This window comes from Neovison vison, chromosome 8 (genome assembly GCF_020171115.1).
Source record: "Neovison vison isolate M4711 chromosome 8, ASM_NN_V1, whole genome shotgun sequence".
Classification (NCBI taxonomy): domain Eukaryota; kingdom Metazoa; phylum Chordata; class Mammalia; order Carnivora; family Mustelidae; genus Neogale; species Neogale vison.
The window spans coordinates 92,340,270-92,360,710 of NC_058098.1; the positions used below are offsets into that span (position 1 = coordinate 92,340,270).

Below are 20,441 nucleotides of genomic sequence, written 5' to 3' on the forward strand. Positions count from 1 at the left end.
AACTTTTTAGCATTTATTGATTGGTTCATTAAATACCTGTGTAATTCCTTTTCTGTGGCAGCTCTGTTTTAGACATTGGACTACATTGATAAACAGAGGAGTTGATATCCTAGTCCTCAAGGAGCTTATACTTTAGCAGAGAAGATAAACTATAAAAAGATTATACATGTACACACACTCAATGTCAGGTAGTTAAGAAATGCTATGAAGTGTTATGGAGACCAGTCAAGATAAAAGGGTAGCCAGTAATGGACTGGGGGGAATGTTTATTTTACAGTGGCAGGGATAGTCCCTCTGAGGAATAGTTATTTGAGACCTGAACAAAGTAAGAGAGGAGGTGTTTTTGTTTTTTTTTAAGATTTTGTTTATTTATTTATTTGACAGACAGAGATCACAAGTAGGCAGAGAGGCAGGCAGAGAGAGAGGAGGAAGCAGGCTCCCTGCCGAGCAGAGAGCCCGATGTGGGGCTACATCCCAGGACTCTGGGATCATGACCTGAGCCGAAGGCAGAGGCTTTAACCCTCTGAGCCACCCAGGCGCCCCGAGAGAGGAGGTTTTTAAACTGAAGGGCAAGTGTTAAGTCCTTAAGGACAAATTGGATGATTCAGAAACTCCAGGCAGGGTCAGTATGGCTAGCCCAGTGAGCAAGGTTTTATCTTGGTTTGGGACTTACTCATATATCCTGCTTTAGAGCACTCAGTGAATTTATAAAGATTAGTGTGTTCCTTCACCTGAAAAGGTCTTTCTCTTATTATTTCTTTGATTATTTCTTCTTTTTAAATTTTAATGTTCTTTGTGGAATTAGCACCTATACTGATTTTGTGGAGTATTTCATTGTCTGAAATATCTTTAGTCCATCTTGTATTTTTATCTTACTCTCTGTTGTGCATTTGTTTTTCTCTTTATGAATAAGGAAGCAAGTTAGCTAATACAGGTATCTGATATAGATTTCCTCCGCTGTCATGCAGACTGCTCTCCTCCCCCCATAAGCTTTTCCCATGAATGGGAAGACTGCTTGTAAATACTATGGATGGGGCTTATCAACTATCATCTTTAATTTTGGTTACATGTCATTAGAGTGTAGAATGAATACCCAAGAAAATGCCCCAATAAAGGCCTTTACTCTGGGACTCCCAGTACCTACTACACCAGAAATCCTTTCTAAGCACATTATTCAACTTTCTTTAAAGTATAATTTTCAGTTTTTAATATATCTAAAGAAAGGTAATTCTAACTCAGAGCACATGATTCGCAGAGAAGCAACCTGTAGCTGGTATATGTAAGCTCTAAGGAACAGATAGTTTTTGCTGTTTTGTTCACTGATATGTCCAGGGTCTAGACCTATGCTTGGTACGTAGGCATTGAAGTTTAATTCTGCTTCTGTTTTGGGCCCTAGGACATTGATTTTCTTGGTGGTTCAGTATGTTTAAAAGGATTATTGTTAGGGGTGCCTGGGTGGCTCAGTTGATAACCATCCAACTTGAGATTTCCGCTCAAGTCTTGATCTCAGGGTCATGAGGTCAAGCTCCACACTGGGCTCCACCCTAGGCATGGCGCCTACTTTAAAAAAAAAAAAAAGGATTGTTAAATTTTGTTCAGCGCTTCTAGGTATTTGTGGGTTTGGTTTTTTTTTTTTAAGATTTTATTTATTTATTTGGCAGAGACAGCGAGAGAGAGAATATAAGGAGAGGAGTGGGAGAGGGAGAAGCAGGCTTCCTGACAAGCAGGGAGCCCAGTGACGGGCTCCATCCCAAGACCTTGGGATCAGGACCTGAGCTGACGACAGATGCTTAACGACTGAGTCACCCAGGCACCACTAGGTGTTTTGAGTAGAAAGCTTTTTAAGTCACCTCATCTCCCTTATTGATAGAAGTCTTTTTAAATAATAATTGGACAATGAAGATGTTGAAATTTCAGGTTTTTATTCTTGGAAAAAAAAGCAGTATTTCCAAGCCTTTAAAGATAAAAAATTTTCTTTTTTTTTTAAGATTGTATTTATTTGAGAGAGAGAAAATGAGAGCATACACGTATGCATGCACACACATGGGAGGAGGGCCAGAGGGTGAGGGGCTGAGAGAATCTCCTGCATACTACCAGCTGAGCACAGAACCTGATGCAGGGCTTGATATCAGGACCCTGAGATCATGACCTGAGTCAAAACCAAGTCTGGTGCTCAACCAGCTGTGCTACCCAGGCATCCAAAAGAGTTTCTTATTTTATATCAGCATTAAGGAGACTTTTTTTCCTCATTAATTGCTCTCTGTCCATTATTCTCTATCACCTAACTTAGGGTTTTTTATCTAATGAGAAAATAATTCTAGGGGTGCCTGGGTGGCTCAGTGGGTAAGCCTCTGCCTTCAGCTCAGGTCATGATCTTAGGGTCCTGGGATCAAGGCCCACATCAGGCTCTCTGCTCAGCAGGGAGCTTTCTGCCCCCTTTACATGACTTTCTGCCTACTTGTGATGTCTCTCTCTCTCTGTCAAATAAGTAAATAAAATCTTTAAAAAAATAATAATAATTCTAGAACCTGATAGTTACGTGGACACCAAAAACTGTTTTGATACAGTTTTAAGATGTGGTCTTGGTTTTTTTGCTTAGATTTTAAGAACAGAAAACATAGCATTGATGGGATAAATATTTAAAATCTTGTAGAATAGCCTCTAATGAAATGTGGAATTGTGTTACAGGCTCAAGCTGACAAAGACCCAGAACTAGGAAAAGAAAGGTATGTTGTTTTACGCTTACTAACATTTTTGCAAGTATTTAATTACTGAATTTTGTTTCTGTATTTTATAATTGTTCACTTGTAGTAAAATGTTTGTAGCTCTCATGTCTATTTTGTATATATATATGAATGTTACGGTGTATGTATGTGGTTTTTTTGGTGTGTTTTTTTGTTTTTTGTTTTTTTTGGACTGTTTGACCAGGCATTGTTTTGTCTGTTTTTTAGTGTCTTTCAAGTATTTACTGATTTTTTTTTTTTTAGAAAAACTAAATTTGTAAATACAGTTTGAATTAAATACATAAATATGACTTCTTTATGAAATGTTTTGCTAAACTCTTGAACAGCTCGACTCCGTTATCAGCATTACATTCTTGTAGATTTTTCTTTTCCAAAATTGTTAAACACAGTAATAAAATTTTAATCATTGTACGTTCTTTTGAAAAGAAGGTATTCAGTATATTTTGATACTTTCTGAAGACAATTGGAGTGGGGGAAAAGATATTTTTAAAGCAAAATAATGTATGAAAGCTTGGATGAAAGGTGAAAACTTGTTCTTCAGTGTATACATAGGCTAGTGACTCACAGTCTTGGTCTGACCACATATAGTACACCCTCTTCTCAGTGACTTATTCATCCTGATGAATACCGCCTTTATCACCACCTTTGCCCCACCAACTAATAACCTTCTTTTTACTGCTCTTCATTGGGAATCGCTGATTTAGAATTCTTTCCTCTTTTTAATACTAAGTGATTTGTTCTTATTTGTTAGAGGTCAGTGTGGTAAGAGTTTACCAGTTTGAAAGAGCATTTTGAAAGTGTTTAAATATGGAAAGTTTGTTTAATTTGATGCGCTAATTTTAAGATGCCTGAAAAGCGGGGTGTATTATGGATTTTTCTTAGTAATTCTTATATGAGGCTTTTAAATGATAAAGTTGATTACGAGTGCTTAGAAAGGGGCGTCTGGGTGGCTCAGTGGGTTAAAGCCTCTGCCTTCGGCTCAGGTCATGATCCCAGTGTTCTGGGATTGAGCCCCGCGTTGGGCTCTCTGCTCGGCGGGGAGCCTGCTTCCTCCTCTCTGCCTGCCTCTCTGCCTACTTGTGGTCTCTCTCTGTCAAATAAAATCTTTAAAAAAAAAAAACAAAAACTTTAAGCAATTAGGTTTGCTATACATACATTGCCAGCACAGACTTTCTTTTAAGTTGTACACCATCATACCAATTATGTTCCCATGTCTAAGAAGTAATACTAACAAGTAATACTAACAGCACTGTTGGCTCTAAAAGCCCACAAAGGGCAATAAATAGGTAATGCTACATATAATATAGATGGACCTACAGTTGGCCACAGTAATTGGCTAAGTGTATAGGCTTTTCCGAAAATTCGTTTTATAGGTTAATCTCATTTTATAGATTTCATTTGACATAGTTTTAGGTCTGCAAGAACAGCTATTGTCTGTGTTCTAGTCATTTTTTTCCTCTCATTATCTTGGCTTCCCAATCAAAGATTCTTCTTAAGGAGTTTACAGATAGTTACCTATTATGGTAATCTTATAAAGTTAATTTTAAAAATTCTAGTACTAATAATTCCCATTTTGTAGTCAGTTTTTTTTCTGACTTATATGACATTAGAAAAAAAAGATGTGGGATGAGGCCTGAATACTTCACATTTCTTGGTTGGAGTAAACTGATCCTGGGAAAATACTGGTGCTTGTTGTGTTGTTTTTGTTTTTGAAGGACTTGCAGGTACTGATTCATCATGAATGTGATCCTTTTGTTTATAATTAGTGTAAAGTCTTTAAATATATTTCCTATTTAAAGGAAATCTCTTACGGATATTTTAGGAATATTCTACATTTTGCCTTTTCTCATTCCCTCCCATGTATACCGTATTTACCTTTCATGTAATTAAGGCTCCAAATAAGGATGCAAGGTACAGTTTTCACCAACCCATTAGCAATGTTGGAAAGTACTCAGTGGTCCTCTTAAATAAATACTAATCTCCAGTATTGTTAAGTTGCAGTCTAAAGTTTCTTGAAAAGTATAGCATATGGTTGTTAACCTTTGTTCTCACACCCAGCTTTTTTTGTTTTGAAACCGTGGTATTATGGGGGGATGGAAGTGGGTCAGAGGTAGAAATTAGATACCTATATCCTGAATGCCTTTTGTATTTCTTTCTTGTGCATTTCCCAAAATATGATGTAGTTTTCCTTTGATCTCTAAAAGACTGAGGTCTTTTTTGACTCTGGTATTAATAATTTCATTTATTTGACATATCAAATGGACTTTTCAGGCTAACTTCATGAACATGGAGACTTTTTCCCATATTAGCCAAAGAACTAGACATAATTTTTTGGTAAATGAATTCTGTGAAAAAGCACTGTAATTTTATTTTATTTTATTTATTTTTAAGATTTTATTTATTTATTTAAGATAGAACACAAGCATGGTGAAGGACAGAGGGAGAAACAGAGTACCCACCAAGTGGGGAGCCTGATGCAGAGCTCAGTCCTGGGATCAGGGATCGTGACCCAGGCAGAAGCAGGCACTCAACTGTCTGAGCCACCCAGGCAACCAAACCTGTAATTTTAAAAGACAAACACAAACAGCATATTAAGTCATTTTTTTTCAAGTAGGTCCATATTCTCTGTTTGAAGTATTGAAACTGCATAGTGATCCATTTTGTATAAAATATAATAGCTTTTTCTATTGACAAACTTTAAATATGGTAAAGGGGAAGGACTTGCTGTATCCTAGAGCCAGGAATAAAAATCTCCATTGTTACCCTTCTAGCTGAGTAGATTGCTGTTTTTGTATAACCCTAATTTGTAAAGCCTTTAGGGTTAATGGTGCAGTTCTGTAATGAGGCAGGAATTTGAATTTAATCTTCCTTATTTAGATAATAAGTTTTACAATTTAAAAATGAAAGCTTACATTTGAAAGGTATTATTTACATAACTGCTGTAACTGAATGTCAGAACTTCTTACCATTGTTGTATTTGTGCTGGACCACAAGTTTTATTCTGACTAGTTCTAAGAATTTGGAACACTTAAAATCAGCCATTGGTATTTTTGAATTTAAGCGATGTGAATAATTTCAAAAAAGAAGTTTTAAACCCTTTCAGACGAGATCGGGCGCGTTCAGGGTGGTATGGCCGTAGACGTTTTAAACCCTTTCAGCATACAGAGGAAGCTTATACAAATAAGTAGAATACATACTAATTAAGGTGTGTGGTTACAGACTGTTGAACTTAAATTCCTCACACTCTCTGCTTCTATAACTTCATCAGGAGGTGTTTCTCTGATCTCTTAGATCTCCTTTGGAAGTTTAAACTTAACCATCTTCGGTGGGGGTGGGGAAGACCAGTTTATTGGTTTAAATGATTGGACCCTGATATGGTAGCACGTACTTTTTCCAAAGTTTTGAAATATTAACGTCTTGGGACACAGATACACATCACTTTGCATTGACTGAAGGGTATTATGGCCACTTTTGGGGAAACATATCAAGGGGATGTCTCATCCCCTCCTTCTTTGAAAAGTAGGAGGAACAAAAACCCAATATTCTTTACTGTGAGGTGTTGATACGGCATCGCTTTCTGGTGTCTTCCTCTAACCAGTTGCTTCTAATGTAATAAGCGAATATATTAGTTAAATTTGATTTGTGTTGACTGCATGTTGGACATTGTTTTGGAAGCTAAGATTTTTCTTGTCACTCTTCAAGATAACCTCTGACCTATGGAACATTAATATAAAAATTAGTTTATTCTATCTCTGTCTCCATGAAATAAGTTGAATTACAGAATCCCACACATAATTTTATTTACCTTGGATTTGGAAAGACCACAGTGAAATAAGATCAGTTGCTTTTACTTGGCATGTATTTTCTTCATTTTTTCTGAATAATTTTACTTAAAATTTTAAATTATGTATTAGAATTCTAAGTTATTCTCTGTAACTGGAAAGATTTCTTTTAATATATACCTTCCTCTCAAGTAGCCAAAGGCACCTAATTTATGTTAAGATGATTCTGTTTTGCCTCTAACTTTAAATCCAATAGAGTATTTAAAAGATATTTCCAAAGGAAGTTTTCTTTTCGGTATTGTTATTAATAAATACAGTTCTTGGGAAAAACAAATCCGTCTCACATCTTTAAAAAAAAAAAAAAGTTGACATTGTTAGGAGTATAGCTTTTTCTCCCGACCAGTTTCTGTTCATTTTAGATAAGATTCACTGAAAATTTTAAATTTCAGTGCATGGACTGTTAGTTTCGTTGTAGAACTATACAGATATTTTATTATTTCAGTAACCACTGTTGGGAAGATCTTAATAATCTGAGATGTCTTAGATTCACATTCAGCCTCCTCATGTCTAGTGCAAATGTGACACAGAAGGAAAAAATTGGTTGTAAGGATTGTATCAGTGGTCATAATTTTGCCATTATTTCCTTTGAACTAAAAAGAAATCTTCTGGGCACTGGAGGATCTCTTAAAAATTTTATATTGCTTACATATTTATATCACAACGTCTTAACCATTTTAATTCTGATTGGCTGGATTTCCCAGTGCTTATTACTAATGCATCAAGAAGTCTTAACAGTTGGCATCAACAGGATTATTTATAATGGTTGAATTCTCATCATAGTTTGATTTTTGTTTGTGTTTTGTTTGTGTTCTTTTTTTGTTTGTTTTTAAATACTTTTAGCCCTGACTTGAAAAACAGTCCAGTTGATGAAAGTGAGGTCCAAACAGCAGCTGATAGTCTCTCTGTTAAACCTAGTGAGGTTGAAGAAACTGTTCCCAACGTTGAAACAGAAACATCCGTACAGCAGGAAGAAACTTGTGAGGAAGAACCTGAAAAGGCACTGTGTGACTCTGACTTTGCAATTGAAACGTTGGAAGTTGAAACTCAAGAAGAGGTCAAAGTGGAAATTCCTCTTGTAGCATCCACTCCAATAAGTATTGAATTATTCACTGAAAATGTAGAGGAGTGTGTTTTAAATCAGCAGGTGTATACCAGTGACTTTGAGAAGGAAGAGGCAGAAATTATTAACCCTACAACAGAATTATCAACATCTGACACTGCATTTATAGAAGAAAGGAACATCAAAGGAATTCTAGAAGAATCTCCATCTGAAGCAGAAGATTTCTTTTCTGGGATTACACAGTCTATGATAGAGGCTGTAGCTGAAGTGGACAAACATGAAACTGTTTCAGAAATAGTACCATCTACTTGTGTTTTGGCCTTGGTACCAGGAATTTCCACTGGGGATGAGAAGGCAGTGAGCACAAAGGGAATTTCTGAGAAAAGTAACACGGATGAAAAGGAAGAAAATGAATTTAATAGTAAGGAAACCAGAATGGATCTGCAAATAGGAGCAGAGAAGGCTGAAAAGAATGATGCTAGGATGGTTACAGAGAAGTTGGAAAAGATCGTGGCAGCAGTGAAAGAAAAGCCTGCAGAAAATGCTGTGACCAAGGGATACCCGAATAAAGGAATGGGTCAGGCTAATAAGCCTGATGAAACTAGTAAAACTAGTATGTTGGCTGTATCAAATGCATCTAGCACTAAATCAAGCATCAAAGCCGGTATGGTCTCTTCTCTAAAGGCAAAAGCTACTTCAAAATCCGAGAACCAGAAAAGTTTTCTGAAATCTGTACTCAGAGATCAAATTAATGCTGAAAAGAAGCTTTCAGCCAAGGAGTTGGGTCTCCTTAAACCTACAAGTGCCAGGTCAGGCTTGGCTGAAAGCAGCAATAAATTCAAACCCAGTCAGAGCGGTGTTACCAGAGGAGGCAGTGGAAGGATCTCAGCCCTGCAAGGCAAGGATTCTGAACTGGATTACAGGGATATTACAAAACAATCTCAGGAAACAGAGGCTAGACCCTCCGTCATGAAACGGCATGACAGCAACAATAAGGTGAGGAGGGTAGGAAGAATGGCTCAGTGTATCTTTGAAATGAGTATCTCTGCTGTTGTAGCTTTGGGGTAGGAGATGTAATCTTGTTTTGTACTTTCATCTCCTCACTCCACTCCCAAGTTCCCATTTCTCTTAATGATTCTACTGATGGAAGCCAGTAGACATTTAGAATAGTAAGCTCAAGTTTGTAATTTATTAACAGGTTTGAAAAGCACTGTTTGGATAAAATGTGGTCAGAAATACAGGTGTGCTTTAAAAACAAAAAAAAGAAAAAAGTCTGCAGTGACTCTCCTGAGGTGATTTACTACTCTGCATCTGAATGGGAAACCGTTTTCTCTTTTAATTGAAACTTCCTTTATCGGCTTACTGATTGCCTAACTTAGACATTGTGGGTATTGGGAAGAGAAGATCAGTGAAACTGAGTTTACCTACAACTTACACAGATGATGCCTATGTTGTTAAAATGATTGTTGACTTAGTGTGGTATACCTGTTAACTATTTGCATAATTGAATGTGTTTGGATATTTTTTGGTGTTTGGATTCTTTTTTTTTTTTTTAAAAAGAACATTAATAACATGGTTGTAAATTCTATTTTTCTGTATTTTTTACTTAATATTTCAGACCTTGGCTGGGCAAAACACTAAGAATCCTAAAAGCACCACTGGTAGAAGTTCCAAATCTAAAGAGGTGAGAAACAATTCACTAACACTAATAAGCCTTCTATTCTGTCTTTCCACAGTAGAGTTCATCTATCTTACCACTAGTGTCTCTCCTATAATAATCAATTTGATAACAGAGCAAGAGACAGGAATGAGGTATTTTATTTTTGACCCTACCACCAATTTGTTTTTTGACCTTGAGCTAGGCTAAGTTATTCGTGTTCATGAAGGGCAAAAAGTTATGCAGGGACGGGAAGCGAATTAGAGTAGAAAAATCCCTCCAGTCTCCTATTGACAGCAGTAGGTTATAAACACAATAGAATCATGTGTGTTAAAGAAGGCTGGTGTTTGACTAGCATCCTTGCCATTTTGTGGAACTTCCGAACAGGTGGTCCTTTTGAGATGGCTCAGTTTAACCTAACTGGATAGGATCTAAGATTTGCTTTCCTGGTACTAAGCTCTCCGGCCAAATAAATGTGTTATTTTTTTGTTGTTGTTTGATATTTTAGGTTTTTCCATTCATAGAATATTTTTTTGGTCATTTTATCAGGGCACAAAGGAGAAATGTTAGTAGTTTAAGAAGCATAATAAGGATTTTTTAAAAAAGCATAATAAGGATGATGTTTCTGTTGGCTTATTAATAAATTTATACTATCAATTAATAAATTGATGATATGAATGCTTAAATGTTTCTTTCCCCCAAAATTACTGGGTATATGTTCTTATGTCATTATATATGCTAGTAATTAGTCATTGATAGCATACTAAATTTGTAGGAGGGAATTTATTTTCTTTAGTAGTCTCACCATTTTTCGAATTAGAGATACTATTTTTTTTTCAAGTGCATTTGGCATTAAGTCTTATTTAGTAAGAATTTTTTCATATAACCTTCTCTAAATGTAAACTTAATGTTGTTTAACATTAACATATTAATATATTACATTAATGTTGTATAATGTTTTATATTAATGTTGTTGTAGCTAACTAGATTATACCTAGTTAGCTATTTACTTTCTAGCTACATTCGAGGTGCTTCTAATAGCCGGGCAAGTCTCCTAGAACACTTGTTAGGTATCATTTAATAGGGAACAATGAATTTTTCACATTGTGCTTTGGTAAATGCTCTACAATGTTTGATAAATACTTTAAATGTAGTATTTTTTTGTGTTTCATATTTCAAAAACCTGGACATCATTTAGGAAATGCAGTCTTAACTGAATTTAAGTAAAGGTGGAATTGGGTCGATATTGTTAGGATTTTACCTTTGGTATTTGCTCTGTGAATTAGAGCTAATTCATTTGTGTGGCCTTAAAAAAAGTTTATTTCAGCCTATAGGAAACTTCTTTGCACTGAAATTCTCACAGATGATATTTCATGCACATTTGCTGGGACTATTTGGAACCTAACCAGTTATCAGTAATTGGTTCTATTTACGGGTCTGTGTTTTTGTTTTTTTCTTTTTAGTCTCTTCAACAGGAACCATTATTTCCATTTAATTTGGATGAATTTGTCACTGTGGATGAGGTTATAGAAGAAGTAAATACTTTTCAAGCCAAGCAAAATCCACTAAAGGGAAAAAGAAAAGACAGTTTCAAAAATACCCCTTCCTCTGAACTTAACGTAAAGAAGAAGAAAGGGAAAACTCCTGCCCCTCGTGTTGTTGAGGGAGAATTATCTTTTGTAACATTGGATGAGATTGGGGAAGAGGAGGATGGAGCTGCACACCTAGCACAAGCTCTAGTAACTGTGGATGAAGTAATTGATGAAGAAGAAATAAATATGGAAGAAATGGTAAAAAATTCAAATTCACTCCTTACATTAGATGAGTTAATTGATCAAGATGATTGCATTTCCCACAGTGAACCTAAAGATGTTACTGTATTGTCAGTGGCTGAAGAGCAAGATCTTCTCAAACAGGAACGTTTGGTAACTGTGGATGAAATTGGAGAAGTTGAGGAGCTACCTTTAAATGAGTCAGCCGACTTAACTTTTGCCACTTTAAATGCTAAAGGAGATGAGGGAAGTACTGGAAGGGATCCTATTGAGTTCATTTCTTCCCAGATGCCTGAAGACCCTTCTGCTTTAGTTACTGTAGATGAAATACAGGATGACAGCAGTGATCTGCATTTAGTCACTTTGGATGAAGTAACTGAAGAGGATGAAGACTCTCTGGCAGATTTTAACAACCTTAAAGAAGAACTTAATTTTGTTACTGTTGATGAAGTTGGAGAAGAGGAAGATGGAGACAATGATTTAAAAGCAGAGTTAGCACAAAGCAGAAATGACCGTCCCACAGATAAAAGAGGGGATAGGAAAAAAAGAGCTACGGACTCAAGGAAGGTGAAGCTTGAAGCCTTTTCCCAAGCTGGTTCAATAAGTGAGAATGTTATGGAAGAGGACCTGAAAACCATGATTCAAAGACACGTAGCAGGTAGATACTTAGAAGTAGTAATTTTTCTGCTTTATGAGGGGATTACATTTAAAATTTTAAAACTTGATGTTGTAGCGTTACTCATAATTGTCCTTATATTGATATAAGAAGTTAATGAAAAGTGAGGGCCTGTGATATTTTCCAAAGGAATGTGTACAAGTTTACAGATTGCTTTTAGTTACAGAGCAGACTGTCCTCAGTTATCATACTTCCAAAAAAAGATGACAAAGCTGGAAAGTAAACTACAGTGCCCAAGTTAGAATGGAAATGGTATATTTGTGTTACTGGAAAAGACAGCTTTTCATTAGTAGAAGGATATTACACCAGGCTGCCTCCCAGTTCTTCTCAGATTTAGGATTTAGAAGAAAATGTAAAGGTGTCATTTCACTTTTAAGTAATATTTTGATGGTATAGAGTAAGGTTTAGCTCACTTTAGGGAGATGAAATAACTTCTGAACTAAGAATGGCATGCTATTACTATAGCAGTAAATCAGACTTTCTCTTTAAAGCTAAAACACCAACCAAGAGAGTTAGAATTGGGAAAACACCAGCATCGGGAAAAGCTGTTGCGGCAGACCCAAGGAAAGGTGAAGAGGCCTTCCAAATTTGTGAAGGTAAAGCAGGATTGATGGAAATGGGGAGGAGAGTAGAGAGTAACACAAACTAGTGGCTGAAGTTCTTAAAGGTCTACCATCTAAGAAGAGAAGTAGAAAAACAGTGAAATAGAGTGGGGGTGGGGAAAGCAACCTTATCTGGATAAAGATTTTAGTCTTTGTAATTTAGAGATAATGGAACATAATGGAATGGATAACAGAATAATAGGCAATCCCTTTTGTGATAGAATGTGACAGTAGAATATGACAAATTTGTGGAGTTGATATATGTGAGAGATTATTCTGACCATGTTGCCGCATCAAGTAGAAATCACTGCTTATCCACCTCTTATTTGTGGACCCAGATCCCTTGCTTTGTGGAGGTTGCCATGCAGACAGCCAAAGATGTCGTAACATTGAGAAAATTTATGTTGAGACAAATATGGACCGGTGTCTAGTAAGAGAGGTACTCTAGTCCCTCAGATATTTGTCATTTTGTCCATTATATTCATAGCAAAAATAATAGAAGGATAGGAAGAGAAGCACACAGTTCGAGATCTCAAATTAACAGATTCAGAGTTAGAGCGAAAAATCAGTTACTAGGGTGACTCAGCACTACAGGGGATCCTTCATATGTTCTCTTTGATGCACCCTCCTTTCCTTTTGCTTTTCTATTCTGTCTTCTCTAAGGAAAAACTGCCAACTGTCATTGAGTCTCAGTTCATTGAACCTGATCTCAGCTGGGCTGTTGGTTATAAGGCCTCCTTTCTTCCCCATTTCCTGACCAGGTGTAATATAAGTCTTTTCCTGCTTTGCATCATGTACTGCTTTAACCAGCTCATTATCCTGGATATCCTTGCTTTTATTTCCATTTACCAGAGCAAGTACGGGAGGTCCATTCTCTGCCAGCTTCTGTTTTATATTCCTTGACAAGTCACATACAAAATACGGTCAAGTCTCCCATTTAAAAAACCATGCCCTTAACCTTTGAATCCTCTGGCTCCCACCTTGTCTCTTTTTCCTTTCAGGGGGAAGTATCTGGAAGTAATCACCTATTTTTACTCTTTTCCTCCCAATGAACTGAATGTATTTTTGGCTTCTTTGTAAACTACCATTCTGAAGTTTATATTGATAAATCCCCATTGGATTGTTGTCCAACTTGATTTATTAAGTTTTTTTTCTTCCTTATTTAGTCTTAACTTGACTTCTCTGCATTATGCATTACTTGATCATGTGTTCTTTCTTGAAGCTGTCTCCCATGGCCAAGTGGGTACACTCCTTTGTTCTTCTCCATAACCTCTCCTTGATACCAAGCCCATAGGTAGTAATTTAGTAATCTGGCAGATAGCTCCTAGCATGATTTCATGAGGGTGTTTTCACCCCAGGATTTCTGTTTGCAGCTACCAGCTTTCTTAGAACTGCCTTGTTTCAACTGAAGAATAGAGAAAAGTGACTCATTTACTGCTTATATAACTGTTTATTTCTGTTAATGGACAATATGTTTGATAGAAGAACCTAGCTGAAGAAAAAGTAATTTTCTAAACAGTTTTAAACCTGAAGTATTTTCCTAATCTATTTAATTATTTATATGATTATATATAACATATATTTATTATTACAACATAAACATCCCTTTGGAATGGCAGGAGCAAATATGTTTGAGGAAGTTTATTAGTTATTCTGATGAGGTAATAAACTGTTGTAGGAAGAGACTAGAGGCTATTTTAATCAAGTCAAGAAAAGGGAGATGGCCTTTTTTTAAATCAACTCTTTAAGACTTGATGACCAGTAAAAAAAAATAAAACACAAGGAGTAAGAGAGGAGTAAATAATGATTTCATGGGGTGCCTGGGTGGTTCAGTCGTTAAGCGTCTACCTTCAGCTCAAGGTCATGATCCTAGGGTCCTGGGATTGAGCCCTTCATTGGGCTCCCTGCTCCATGGGAAGCCTGCTTCTCTCTCTCCCACTTGCCCTGCTTGTGTTCCCTCTCTCACTGTGTCCTTTTCTGTCAGATAAATAAAGTCTTATTAAAAAAAAAAATGATTTCATGGTTCCTGTCCATCTCCTCAGATTTGTTGAAGAGTAGCCCAGGTGCATGAAGAGAACACTGAACTTGAAGTCACAAACTTTGCTTCTAACCTGTCACTTAAAAACCTTGTAGCCTTGGCCATACCAGTTTCTTCTTGGTTTTGCGTTCTCCATCTATGAAGAAATAAGGATAGGGGCACCTGGATGGCTCAGTGGGTTAAGCCTCTGCCTTCGGCTCAGGTCATGATCTCAGGATCCTGGGATTGAGCCCCCGCATCAGGCTCTCTGCTCAGCAGGGAGCCTGCTTCCCCCTCTCTCTCTACCTGCCTCTCTGCCTACTTGTGCTCTCTCTCTGTCAAATACATAAATAAATCTTAAAAAAAAAAAAAAAAAAAAAAAGGATAATGGTGATTTGACCTGCCTATCTCACAGGCGATTAAAGCTAAACGAAGGGTATATATGTGAAAGGGACTTGTCAGCTACCATGTAACAAAAAGATATTAATAGCTACTGAAGGTGAGCAGGATTGCTTGGAACCAGTTCCTTTCTTGTCTTCCCCAAGATCATATTGTGCAGAGTCTGCCAAAACTGCATGTTTCTTACATGTTATTTACTTTAGTGGACTTGAACATTTGTGATGTCACTTGTGATCCTGTTGGACAGGGGTCTTTATCAGTGTAGGCTCAGTATTTTTTGACTGGGAGGCCTCAGTACAGGGCATGAGAATATTTTCTGCCCACATCCTTTCCTCCTCAATCCACACTCTCCTACCCCAGCCCTTTCCATACACTAGTTAACTCTTGACAGTAATTACAGAGCTTGAACTTCTTCCAATTACCCTTTAAATTCTTTTGAGAACAGTATATAAATAAAATATGCTATTAGCTTTAGTCTGTTTTTTTCCTAACATCGAAGAATCTTGGAAGAGTGGTCCCGTGGAATCAGCCAAGGAAGGTTTACTTAGAGAGAAGAGCCATAAATTAATTTTGAAGGCAGGGATTATCTGGTGTTAGCTTTATATACTGTACATGTATTTTGAATGACTTCTTTTCCTTGAAAAATTTTAATGATTTTAGTTGATGAGGAATCTGGATTAAAGGATTCAGAACCAGAACGAAAACGTAAGAAGATTGAGGACTCTTCTTTAGGGAAATCATTGGTACCGGATATCCCTGAAGGTAAAGTAAACATAACATTTTTCCTTATCCATATGAAATAAAAATTCAGTACCATAGTAAGTGTTGTGTTGTTTAGATGACTATTGACATTTCTGAAAACAGAAATAATGGTTTTTTTTTACCTAGCAAGGATTTTTTTTTTTCCATCCTTAAAAGTTTGGGATAAGTCTTTTTTTTTTAATTCCTGGTACTTTCTTTGCTGCTCTGGTAAGAGCTAAGTTATATTGCCCAGGCAGAAATTTTAGTAAAGTAAACATGCTGAAAAGCTAGCAGACTGTGACCAGCTAAAACGGGCTAAAGGAGCACCATATCCATTTACTCAGCATATTCCTCAGGCAAATAGTTGTCCATCGTTCTGCCTCTTTTTTTCTGCTTTTATTGTATGGGATTCCAAAGATGTTCATTTCAAAAACACCATTAGATTCTTTTTCAACGAATTGCTATTCTGAAGAAATTTCATGATCTCCTGGAGGCTTTAGAGTATTACAGAATATGTTAAAAATAAAGCCCTCGGGAGGTGCCTGGGTGGCTCAGTCGTTAAGCATCTGCTTTCGGCTCAAGTCATGGTCTGGAGCCATACATCAGGCTCCTTGCTCAGCCTGCTTCTCCCTCCCCCTTTGCTTGTGTTCCCTCTCTTGCTGTCTCCCTCTCTGTCAAATATATAAATAAAATCTTTAAAATAAATAAGTGAAGGGGGAAAATAAATAAATAAATAAATAAGTGAAGCCCTTGGTTTTGTGATTAAAGGCTTAATTGCTCTTGATCCCTAAATACTTAGCCATATATATTATGTTTATAAAAGTATATACTATGATTAGCATGTTTGTCATGTTTAGAGAACTTGATTAACACAGCTGTAGATATTAATTTCCCTCCATTCTCTTTCCCCCCTTTCCTCCTGTCCTCTAGATTTAGACTTCCTTGTACCGAAGGCTGGATTCTTCTGTCCAATTTGTTCCCTCTTCTACTCAGGTGAAAAAGCAATGACAAATCACTGCAAGAGTACTCGTCATAAGCAAAATACAGAGGTAAATTTTTTTCTTAACACCTCATAAAATACTCCAGGTGGTATTGTAATCAGACTACTTAAGTGTTCACCCAGAACGTATATTCTTTTCCTTTGAGAGAGCTTTTGAAGATTTATGCCAGTTTATTCCTCTGTAGTCAAAAGTACAGTCTTCACTGTATGCTGCAAGGAATGTCTAGTCTTTATTCCTTTTCCTCTGGCAGCATTCCCCAGGGTAGATTCTACAGATCACTAGTCCTGTGAACTCTCCATTAAAGTGTGGGAAACCGTGTATTCTGATGGCCCCTTAAAGAGTCAACAGACGAATAACATACTAAAATTTGTGAATTGTCTAGTCAGAGAGAATCTGTTTAACTTTATTTAACCCATTTCCTAAACTGATTTAATGACACCCCTCACCCGCCTTTTAAGTTGTACTCATCTTTAGGAAGTGCTCCTTTAGAGAATCATTATTAACCATAGTTGAAGCAGTGGTTCTGCATTCCTCCTGAATGTTTGAGGTTATTTTATATAGCCTCTAAATTGAATTTGTGGTACCGACACTCAGCTAACATTGAGTTATTTGCTGGAAGCTTATTTAATACCTTCCCCATCAGCATTATGAGGTAGATGGTATCATTCCAAACTTCTTTATTACTTTTTTTTAATCATTCCAATTTTAAAGGTAGGAAAAAAGGCTTTAAGAGTATCTAATCCCAAGATCACATAGCAGGTTAGTGGCAGACTTGGGATTTTAACGTAGCTCTGTTTTATTCTAGCCTCAAACCCTTAACCATTATGCTACACTGTCTGTGCTCTTAACTTGTGTCATTTTTCCATTTAAAATTTCCACTGGCTTTATGTCTGTAAAGCCCTACATGATCTGATTCCTTTCTGTTTCTCTGGCCTTACTCTCTGTTATTACTCACTATGTTGCAGTTTTTCTGGTACTCTCATTTTTTTTTTGGTTTCCTGTATATAAAAGGCCCCTTTGCTACTTTTGCACCTTTATATCCCTGTTCCTTTTGCCCTCTCCCAGTCCCACTTCTTTTCCTTGAAAAATTTAATGATAGCTGCCTCTTCCCCACTTTTAGCTAAGTCTAGACTCAAATGTCATCTTCCAGAAAGACTTTTGCTTAAGACAGACCTAGCTAGAAGTACAAAACTCCCTCCTACTGCCAAGAAGGGTTTTTACCTCAGTCACTTCCCTTATTGTATTTCTTTCCCTTATAGTGCTTACCAGCATGAAAATTTGTCTTATTTATTCTTTTATTGTTTCTCTTCCCCCACTAGAATGTAAGCTCCATGAGGTAAAGGGCCTTACCTATCTTGTTGACCACTGAATCCCCAAGCACCAAGCGTAATGCCTGGTATGTCATAAATATCAGATGACTGGTGAATGGAAGGAAAGAATGTTAATGTAAGGCACTGTGTTTCTAATCTCTGTAGGATCAGGCTCTTACAAATTATAAATTCAGTGAAATATATTAGATATGTTTTCACACAGAGCAGAGCAACACCTAATAGATATTTTATATTGCAAATTGTTTTTAACAGAAGTTCATGGCCAAGCAAAGAAAGGAAAAGGAGCAGAATGAGGCTGAAGAAAGAAGTTCTAGGTGATTGGGGGAAAGGGGAAAGACTGCATTAGAAATTTGTTTAGGGTCCAGTTGATTTGTGTATTTTTGTTATCACTTAATTTGTAATTTTTGTTTCAGAAGCAAATATTCATGTTGTACAAATTTCTGATTGCCCTTGATGTGGAAAGACTGAGGGGGAAAGTATGATGTGTTTGATTTTTATATCAAATCATCAGGCATGGAGAAGTATCTTTTAGAAGTGTTAAAATAAATGTTCCTACTGTATATTTAAAATACCATCTTGTGTTTGTGACTGATTTATTAAAGACTTGTGTGCCTCTGATTTCAGACAAGAGACCCTTGTGACTTGTTTAGGGATTCTTCATATATTACTGGAAGTCACAGCAGAGCATGGTTTCACTTTGTTTCAACCATTCATGTACAGGTCAAAGATTTCTTAAAACTCCTAATTTTTCTGGATGAAATTAGATTACATTATTGACCCCAGATAGGTTTGAGTAAAACTGCTTGTTGTTTTCAGTGTATTAAGAATATCTTTTTTTCTGTTTGTGGTAACATCTAGTTTCTGCCAGGACCCATTTGAGTTAGCTTCTAGCAAGTCATTTAGTATTAACTTGAAAAACTACAAAGACAGCAGCCTTTACTTCCTGTGAGCTGCTACCATTGCTTTTAAACCGTTTAAATTATTATTTAATATGTTTGTTAAAAGTTGTAAAGGTGCAAAAAAATAATTCAGTGCTTGTTGGGTGCAGGACACAGTCCTGTGCTGTGAATTTTTAGATTAGGCATGCTTCAGACATAGGCCTGCTGACTTTGAGTTGCTTTAGTATCAGATTTCTCAGCTTTTCCAAGATGAGTATACCAGTTAATAAGAGAGTGAATGGAAGGAAATGAAAAACGACTACTCTTTGAGATCTCTTACTCCTGTCACATGTAGCACATTACCTCACAATGAGCAAAGAGTGGAGTGAAGAACAAAAAGCAGCAACTTCTTGTTGTTGCCCACCAAACTCATTCATTGCACACTAGGTTCAGGCTTAGCTACAGCCTGAGCAAAACAACAGACTGCGACATGCCATAGACTAAGGAGTGGGGTGGGTGGGGAGGGCGTGGCTTATGGATGCCAGGAGTCTGCTATAATTAAACCCTTGTAGGTGAGGGGCGCCTTGGTGGCACAGCTGGTTATGCATGCGACTCTTGGTTTTGGCTCAGGTCACACCCTTAAGACTCCCTCCCTCTCTCGCTGCCCCCACCCCCCTCCACCCCCGCTCTCTTTGTGTGTGCTCTCTCAAATATATAAATCTTTTTTTAAAAAAAAAAAATCCCTGATAGTTGAGTGAAGTAGTAAGGGAGAGAAGAGCTGTTAAAAGTTTGGAGAATAAGGGGCGCTTGGGTGGCTCAGTGGGTTGAGCCTCCGCCTTTGGCTCAGGTCAGGATCTCTGGGTTGTGGGATGAAGCCCCACATTGGGCTCTGCTCAGCCGGGACCCTGCTTCCCCCTCTCTCTTTGCCTTCCTTTCTGCCTACTTGTAATCTCTCTCTCTGTGTCAAATAAATAAATAGAATTTAAAAAAAAAAAAGTTTAGAGAGTAAGTTGCTGAAAGCAAGCTAAAGCAGCATAGTCAGATTAAGTAAGAATCTTAAATTTTGGAATCTTTTCCTTAGGGGAAAGCTTTTAAAATCAGATAATATATGAGCTTTAATCTTGTCTGGCCCAACCTCGGAATTTAATTTTAAAAAATGAAGTGTGAGGGGTGCCTGGGTGACTCAGTTGGTTAATAAGCATCTACCTTCGGCTCAGGTCATGATCTCAGGGCTGGGGATTGAGCCCTGCATGGGCTCCCTACTCAGTGGGGAGTCTGCGTCTCTCTCCCTCTTAGGCCCTCCCCCCAGCTCATGCTCTCGTAAAAAATCTTTAAAAAAATGTGTGAAACTCTTTATTTTTTTCAAATTAGTTATGTGGAAATTGGGATTTTGTATTGGAATAAAAGGAATTGCTAAAGCATAAAAGTGGTAGGAGTGATTTTTGTTTTAGTGACATATTGATGGTTAGCTATACATAGTAAATAAATAATGTTCCTGTATGGAGGAGTGGGAATTTTTATCCTAGGTCTCCAAATTCAGAAGATTTTTGAGTTTTGCTAAAAATAAACATAGACTCTTCACATATAATTTTAGAATTGTTCTGCACTCTTTCCAGGAAACCTTGAAATACCTCCCTCCTTTATTCACACTACACATATGGAATATCATATACATAGCAGTTTGCTTACTGGTTGGTTAAGGGAGTAATGGTTTTTTTTTT

The 20,441-nt window shown here is 37.0% G+C and overlaps 1 protein-coding gene across 4 annotated transcripts in view; it reads left to right on the forward strand.

The window, feature by feature from the left end:
• ZNF638 (zinc finger protein 638) overlaps positions 1 to 18,413 on the forward strand; it is a 68,200-nt gene extending 49,787 nt beyond the window's left edge. For 2 of the 4 annotated variants that reach the window (XM_044261344.1, XM_044261341.1), the window contains 8 exons: positions 2,689 to 2,726; positions 7,427 to 8,642; positions 9,265 to 9,330; positions 10,767 to 11,733; positions 12,228 to 12,347; positions 15,430 to 15,531; positions 16,441 to 16,559; positions 18,095 to 18,413. In XM_044261344.1, the coding sequence (XP_044117279.1) occupies positions 2,689 to 2,726; positions 7,427 to 8,642; positions 9,265 to 9,330; positions 10,767 to 11,733; positions 12,228 to 12,347; positions 15,430 to 15,531; positions 16,441 to 16,559; positions 18,095 to 18,160 (2,694 nt within the window). In that variant the 3' untranslated portion in view covers positions 18,161 to 18,413. The remainder of the gene's footprint in view (positions 1 to 2,688; positions 2,727 to 7,426; positions 8,643 to 9,264; positions 9,331 to 10,766; positions 11,734 to 12,227; positions 12,348 to 15,429; positions 15,532 to 16,440; positions 16,560 to 18,094) is intronic. The other 2 variants (XM_044261340.1, XM_044261343.1) reach the window with 2 other exon arrangements.
• Positions 18,414 to 20,441: the final 2,028 nt, after the last annotated feature.